Source organism: Galeopterus variegatus, unplaced genomic scaffold (genome assembly GCF_000696425.1).
Source record: "Galeopterus variegatus unplaced genomic scaffold, G_variegatus-3.0.2 Scaffold426, whole genome shotgun sequence".
NCBI classification, from domain to species: Eukaryota; Metazoa; Chordata; class Mammalia; order Dermoptera; family Cynocephalidae; genus Galeopterus; species Galeopterus variegatus.
Window position 1 is genome coordinate 146901 of NW_007726537.1, and position 8061 is coordinate 154961.

An 8061-nucleotide genomic window follows, 5' to 3' on the forward strand; every position below is an offset into this window, starting at 1 on the left:
TATTAGCCGAATGACAGCGCTGCCGCAGAAAGCCAGAAGAGGATCTGCATGGGAAGTACAAAACTGTGGGCTGGGCCTGCAGCAACTGAAAGGCGCCCCACGTGTGAGAGGAAGAGGCGTCCTGGGGAGCTCGGTGTGGTTAGGCAAGAAGCCTGGCCCCCAGTACGCACCAGATTCTCTCCTTAGCAGCTCCAAACCGAGCTCCCCTCCTAATCATAAGTAGGAAATGGATGGGAGTCTAACAAATGCATCCACTGTTCCGACCCCCACTCTTTCTCTCCCCAGGTCTAGCTCCCCTACCACCGCACAGGCATTTTTTAAACCAGGCCTTTCCTGGGCGGATCCCCGCGCACTGAAGTCCCGCCCGGCAGTCGCCCCGGGGCGGGGCTCCTCTCGGCTCCCCGCCGCCCTTTCCCCTGCGGCCTCTGCTCTGGCTGCTGCACCCGGCGGAGCTCCGGACACGTGCGGGTGAGTAAGGGCCCCGTGGGGACAGCCTTGGAGGTTTACCAGCCCGGGGCGAGCGAGAAGCAGTGTGGGGAGGAACCCCGGGACGAAATTGGGGTTCGTTCCCTCGTTACCCCGGGCTTGGCGGGCATCTTGAAGAGACGCTGGAAATTCGTAGCCCCCAATCGTTCTCTGCTTTATACCATCCCTCTTCTCCTTAGGGAGTCACCTAGAGCCGGACTCCGAGAGCCTTACTCTCTAGGCGCCAGGGGACAAAGACTTGGGAAGGTTTGTGGGGAACATGTGTCCGGGTGGATCCGGGTCAGCCCTTTCAACCCAAGCCCCTGAAAGGGGCAGGCCATTAGATTTGTCTTTAGACCTGAACAATGTGCCCTGTCTGTTCATTTTGTTCATTTTCCTGTTCCTCTAAATTATTTGAAGGAGGTTAGGAGTGAAATTTGAGGATGGCAGGAAAAAGGTTTGGTCTTAGGTAACCTAACCTCGTGTAAATAAGGTAAATTAGAATGGTGAGTGTGTAGCAAAGTTTATTAACATTTTTGCAAACATTTTGGTTATTTCAGTCAATAGTTGAGTTCCCTCACACCCATTATGGCATTCAGTTAGTTTTCTAAGTGCTGCTTTTATTGGTATCCATGAGGTCCCATATTTGAGGCCCTTTTCTACCTAGTTTTAACCAGACTCCAGATTTCACTGCCCGTTGCTCTCCCTGGGTAACTTTTTCCCTTCTGCTCTTTCTTATTCATCATATTCATAATCTTCAAATATTTACTGTGTGCCCACTGTATACCAGATGTTATACTATGGGTTTAACATATTCCATTTAAGCCTTCCAACTATCCCATGTACAGACTGCTATTAATAATATCCCCATTCTACAAAGAAGACTGAAGTACAGAGATTACTTGCCCAGTGTCATCTGGCTGTTAAGTGATAGAGCCAAACATCCCGATACTTGCTGAATAGACCATTAGTATGCTGCTGTTGAACTGCTGTGGTACATAAGTAACAAGACGTGAAAACAAAGCTAACCAAGGTGATAAGCTATTTGTTTTATTGTCTGCTGTTGCTTTTATGGCTCAGGCCTCACTAAGTTATGGGGTTTTGAGGGCAGGGACTCTGAGCTGCACACATATGTTCACTAACTTGGCTGACTCTAACCTGGAATTCTTTGATTGCAGAGTGGCCAGCTGTGGACTTTAATCAGATGCAACTCCAGGTGAGTGCAACCCCTTTAGCCCCTTTTGGCCCCAGCTGTAGGCAGCTGCCTAGGTTGCCTTGTATCTAGGCGAGTGTTACACTGCTGGGAGAACAGCAGCCGATAGCTGGTTGGCATTCTAGGCCTGGTTCATGCCAGCTCTGTGTTGTTAACTATACTGGGATGCCAACATAGTTGATTATCCATTAAGGTTAAATCTGTGAAAGTATGACTTTTGTAGGGAGCAACCTAAAAATCCAGACGTTGCTGAGTGGTTCTGGTCTAACGGGTTACTTGAATCACACCTTGGAAAAAGAACAAAGGTAATCAAGCCAGGGAGGGATGTATAAGTAGAGGGGAGAAGTTACATTTTTATTTTATTTATTTATTTATTTATTTATTTTTTGTTCTTTTTTGTGACCGATAAGGGGATCACAACCCTTGGTGTGGTGTCGTCCGCACCGCGCTCAGCCAGTGAGCGCACTGGCCATCCCTATATAGGATCCGAACCTGTGGCAGGAGCGCCACTGCGCTCCCAGCGCCGCACTCTCCCGAGTGAGCCACGGATTTTTAGTGCCTACAAAGTGCTCAAAAAGGGCCTGATAACAGGGAGGAAGTTGATGGGATTTTTTGCTAATTTCACGAAAATCAAAATACATTGCTCCCACTCCCCCCACTATAAAAGCTAGTCATGATCCCTTTGTAGAGGGATTTCATAGCTGTGCTTTTCTGTGGAATGCCCTATTAGGAAAATACTAATGTGAAATTGCTTTAAAATTATGGGCATTCTTCTCTAGTTCTTTAATAAAATATAAAAATATCAACTGATTGAGGGGCTCTGGGAACTAGGCCTACCTGCAACCATACTAATTTCTGTTTTGGGCTGGTAGTATAGTTATGATGGTTTCTTACTGATTTTTAGAAGTGAAGAGAATTGTTGTCCTTTTAGAGTAGTAAGTATTGAGTCCCCTTTGTAGGGATTTTGTTTTGGAATGCTAATTTTCTGAGAAGAGATGCCTCTCAGTTCTAGGCAAACACTTAATCACTCAGGGTGATTCTGGAGATTGTCCAATAGAGCTGACTTAGTTGCTGCTTCTGTGAAGAGTGACATCGTAGTTTCCACGGGAGGAACTGGTAAGGATGTTGGGGGATAGGGCAATTACTTATCAAAGCTTGTTTTGTTCCATTAATTGGCTTTCCCTTAAAAAGGATTCTCTCAGCTAAATGTTGAGTGCTTTGCCTGAATGCCTCAAATGTTAACTGTGAATAGCTTTTTTTTTTTTTTTTTTTTTTTTTTTCTTGGGGGATGGTTAGCTTTATGGTATTTATAGGCAGGAAAAGGGCAAATATGGAAAATAAAATAATTCCTGAAGATATATGGTAAATCATAAATGGCAGGCAGCATCTGTTTCCATCACTACAGATAAGGGGCCTTAGAGGTTACTGTTTTAGTCTAGGGTGCTGAACAGTGAAATCCATGGGAAATATACCACTTCTATTTGTCTTTTTTTATTTATTTTATTTTTAATTGACAAATAATAGTATATATTGTATATTTATGGGGTATGCCAGGATGTTTTGATGGCTTACATTGTGGAATGATTAAGTCATTAATAAGTCTGTTGCCTCACATATTTATTGTGAAAACATTTAAAATCTACTCTTAGCAATTTTGAGATATACAGTGCATTATTATTATTATAATTACTATTCTGTACAATAGATCATTAAGCTTATTTGCTTGTCTTCTTTTTTAGGATAACTTGAAAGTAGGGCATCCTTCACCCTTCTGAAGAGAGGAAATAGTAACAGGTGGACAGTCTATATGTGAGGTTTTCAGGTAAATGTCCCTATTCATTCCAGCATTGACTACCTCCTCTGTGTCAGGCCTGTTGGCTAGTTGCTATAAATCAGGAAAGAATTGGGAGACCTCTGAAAAATATTTGCCTACAAAAAATTCAGCCTCTAAACAGCAGAAAGTCTGAGAAGGATTTTGGTGGGTTTTTTTGGGGTTTTGCTTTTTAATAAAAAATGGCCGGTAAGGGGATTTTTACCCTTGACTTGGTGTTGTCAGCATCACGCTCATCCAGTGAGCTAACCAGCCATCCCTATATAGGATCCGAACCCGTGGCCTTGGTGTTACCAGCACCGCACTCTCCCGAGTGAGCTATGGGCCGGCCCTACGATTTTGGTGGTTTGTATGAAGACATGTAGGATCTTTGAGATAAGTTATATCATTCCATCTGAGGAATTTATAAGGAGATTGTAAGTTCCATGAGGAAAATATAGTGTATCTTGCTTTGTTCCCTGCTAGATCCCAAGTACAGTGCCTCGCATATGGCAGGAAATCCTTGAATGTTGGGTAAAACTATTGAAAGCGTGGGAAAGGAATCCCAATAAAAAATAATTTAAAAAATAATTAAAGGGTTTGGTAGCTGGGTCTGCAATCAGCCCTTCCATGACTGTTTGGCAGTCAACATTCAACTGATAATGATACCCGTATCCATGTCTTCTACCTGGGGTTCCTAGTTATCTGAAACAAGTAAGAATGAGAAAGTTGTTTCAGGAATTATCCAGCGGTTGTCAGCTGTCCAGGCTAGTGTGATGCCTGTGATGGTGTTACACTGTTGGAATAGCAAGCACTGTCTCTACTAAGGTTTGGCTGCAAGCACTGTTTTGGTGTTGTGACTGAGTACCTTTGGGCAGTGTTTTGCACCTCTGAGAGTGGAATGACTCCTCCTGTGGAGTTTGTCCTAGTCTGGGTGCAAACAATTTTTTCTGTTAGAAAGGGACCCCTAGAGACAGCCTGTCATTTTTACCTCCTTGAATCCTAGATGCCTTTGCCTGAATGAGAAACCTGCCTCCATGAGGACCTCAGATGTCTGGCAGCCCTGTATGTATGTAGTCCTTTTGACATGTAGACCCAAATTAAATTACTTCTGCTCACATGTGTGGGAAAACTTAAAATTATTTTTTGAAAAATTATGGAGAATATTAGAATTTTAGAGAAGAATGCCGAGAATCTAAAGTCCAACCCTCATTTTCTGATCTCTTCTGGGCAATAGCTACCTACTACATGTGGCTATTTAAGTTGATAAAAATTAAATAAAATCATTTTCTTAGTCCTTTTTTTCTTTTTTTTAATAAAATCATTTTATCAATCTAAATATTTATGTTTGGCTAGTGACTACCATATTGGACAGCTCAGAACATTTCTACCAATCAATGCAGAAAGTTTATTACACTTGGCAAACTTCCTGTAAAGGGCCAGATAAATATTCAAGGCTTGTGTTGCTATGTGGTCTTTGCAACTACTTTGCAGTTGTAGTATGAAGGCAGTTATAGATAATTTGTCAATAAATGATCATGGCTATGTCACAATAGAACTTTATGGGCATGGTCTGGCCTGTTAGCTCAGTTGGTTAGAACATGATGTTATAACAAGGTCAAGGGTTCAGATCCCCAGACCAGCCAGCTGCCAGGAAAAAAATTTATGGGCACTGAAATTGGAATTTCATAAAATTGTCAGTGTCAAAACAATTTACAAATTTAAAAACCATGCTTATTTCAAGGGCCATCCAAGGACAGGTAGCAGGCTGGAATTGGCCTGTGGACTATGGTTTGCAAATCCCTGTTGTAGAGAATGAAATTTGGGTGTTGAGAGTTGAACACCTCATTAGTAACAGGTTCAGGGTCAGGACCAACATGAAGAATTCCATGTGTCAATAATTTTGCCTTATAGGCTTATACTCTTCCCGTCTTTTAGAAGAGTAAGGTGACTACAACAGTAGTAAAATAGTTATTTCTTGTGTTTGGGGTTTGTTTATGTGTATTTTTTGTATGAGTTACTTTTAAAATAGTAGATCGTGCCACTTTTAATGTGCACCTAACGGACAGGTCCTGAGAAAGAAAAACAGTCTTCAGTTTGCAGTAGAGCTTTTGATCACAACTTCAGTCCTAGGCAGTGCAATAGAAATGGCCTAAGGAAAGAGGAAAATTTTATATGTCATGAATAGCCTTAGGGTTTAAAATATGGGGTCTCTGAACATACAGGTTGCCTTCCTCACCACAGTATTGCTACTCATGTGCAGAGAGAGGCTCCTGTGTTGCTACTTGAAAGGGAATCATTGATTTGGTGTTTGTGTGCTTAAATTCAATATCCCAAGAAATTTTAATGGCATAATCATGCACATTAAAATAGTTTAATGGGGTTTCCCACTTGATAAGTAAAAGTTAGTTAGTCACCTACTTATCTGTGTTGACTTGATTTTTTGTTTTTGTTAAGCAAAGAAATTTATTTCCTGGTGAGTCTCAAGATGAAGTAAAACATTTCATAGTAGCTCTTTATTCATTTCTTCCCTTTCTCTATCATCCTGTTCCCAATATGCAGTAGAAATAGGAATTAGACTGGAAGAGCTACTTGTCTGTAAATATCCAAGCTACCAACTGCCATAGGTAGTAGTAGTTAGTGTCCCTCTTTTTTTTTTTTTTCCTTTTTGTCTTTTTTCATGACCGGCAACGGATCACAACCCTCAGTGTCGCGCCCGTACTGGACCGGGACCGGCAACGGGATCACAACCCTCGGTGTTGTGCCCGCACCTCGCTCAGCCAGTGAGCGGCCGGTCTGTATGTGGGATCCGAACCCTCGGCGGGAGCGCCGCCACACTCCCAAGCAGCACACTGTAGCAGTGCGCCACTGGGCCGGCCCCTAGTGTCCCTCTTTGTTCTGGTCAAGTTTCAGGTCTCAGGGCTGTACCATATTAAGATGAAAAACTTTAAAGGTAGGTAAGGGACTGCAATAAATAAGTGCTATTTGCACTTATTCCTTGGCACCTGTCAGTGTTTTATTTCACTTTTTGTCAAGTTGGAGGAAATTATTGTCAGTGGATTTTTTTACATTGAAACTTTGTATCAGGTCTCAAATTTCAATTAGGAAAACAAAATCCAGAGGAATAAATCCTGCAAGCCCCAAAGGGACACAAAAAAGGTGGCTAAGTGCCTAGGAATTCACACAAAGGAAAACAACCTGCTCAGAGCAAGTAATTAAGAACTTGAAAAGAGTGTCAATGACTCCTGTGAATCTTGTTGCTTAATTAGAGCTTTATGAACAGCTTTAGTTAATGGACCTGTCAATATACTGTTGGAAAACAATTTCACTAAATTTACAAATTAACTCATACTTAAAATCTATGCTTATGGGCCGGCCTGGTGGCGCACTGCTACAGTGCGCCGCTTGGGAGTGTGGCGGCGCTCCCGCCGAGGGTTCGGATCCCACATACAGACCGGCTGCTCACTGGCTGAGCGAGGTGCGGGCGCAACACCGAGGGTTGCGATTCCGTTGCCGGTCACGAAAAAAGACAAAAAGGAAAAAAAAAATCTATGCTTAGCAACATCTTTCACTCTACTGCTATTCAAGAACACTTGTAATGAACTATTTTGCTGGGTCATTTATTTGTAAATGTAGTAGCCCAAGACTTGGTTCAAAGAATTCCCTTACTTGTTTGGTCTTCCTTGTCCTCCAGTAAAGGCCCTTGGGGTGAGAGAATGTTCAGTGCTGCTTCTTAAAGGTAGCTTGCTACCCTTTGGGAAAGGTGATAAAATGGATCTTGGAATTCATTTTATTTTAGAATAGTTTTTTTTTTCCTTCATTATTTTGGAATAGTTTTAAGATTTATATTCAAGTCAGGAAGATAATACGAAGTTCCCATGTACCCCGCACCCAGTTTCCCGTAATAACTAACATCTTACATTAGTATGGTACTATTGTAACAATTAATGGGCTAATATTGATACATTAGTATTAACTAAAGTCTATACTTAGTTCAGATTTCCTTAGTTTTTACCTAATGTCTGTTGTCCAGTCTGTGTTGAGGACACCATATTGCATTTAGCTGTCATGTCTTCTTAGGCTCTTCTTGGCTGTGACATCTTTCCCTTTTTTTAACCCTGACAGGAAGTGACAATAACCTAAGCTAATTACTCATCTTTAGTGGGTTTATGCTTTTATTAACTGAACTCTTTGCTGTTGGGGATAAATGATGAACAAAACATGGTCCCTGCTTATGGCCTTTCAAGCCTTGTACAGTCTAGCCTTACCTCTCTCACCCCCTTGTCTTTATCATCCTCAGATTCCCTGTGGCCACACTGGTTTCTTTGTCCTACATAACCTTTTGACAATAGGTTTCTGCACATACTGTTTTCCCTTTTTGCTTCCATCTTCACATTGAGGTCTCAGTTCAGTCAGCACTTCTGCAGAGAACCTGTCTTCCGTGACTGAGCACCATTATATATGTCGTGGCACCATGTTTTAACACAGAGCTAGACACAGATGCCATGTAAAAGTCTTTTTGAAAATGTATTCACCAACTTCTTTTTTTTTTTTTTTTTTTTTTTTTTTTCCG

General features: G+C 41.9%; 1 protein-coding gene across 1 annotated transcript in view; it reads left to right on the plus strand.

The window, feature by feature from the left end:
* The first annotated feature begins 380 nt into the window (after window positions 1–380).
* Window positions 381–8061, plus strand: part of MATR3 (matrin 3) — a 48886-nt gene continuing 41205 nt past the window's right edge. The window contains exons 1-6 of the mRNA XM_008568617.1: window positions 381–468; window positions 666–732; window positions 1644–1681; window positions 2685–2794; window positions 3418–3500; window positions 4495–4553. Of these exons, the coding sequence (XP_008566839.1) occupies window positions 4539–4553 (15 nt within the window). The 5' untranslated portion in view covers window positions 381–468; window positions 666–732; window positions 1644–1681; ... (1 more) ...; window positions 3418–3500; window positions 4495–4538. The remainder of the gene's footprint in view (window positions 469–665; window positions 733–1643; window positions 1682–2684; window positions 2795–3417; window positions 3501–4494; window positions 4554–8061) is intronic.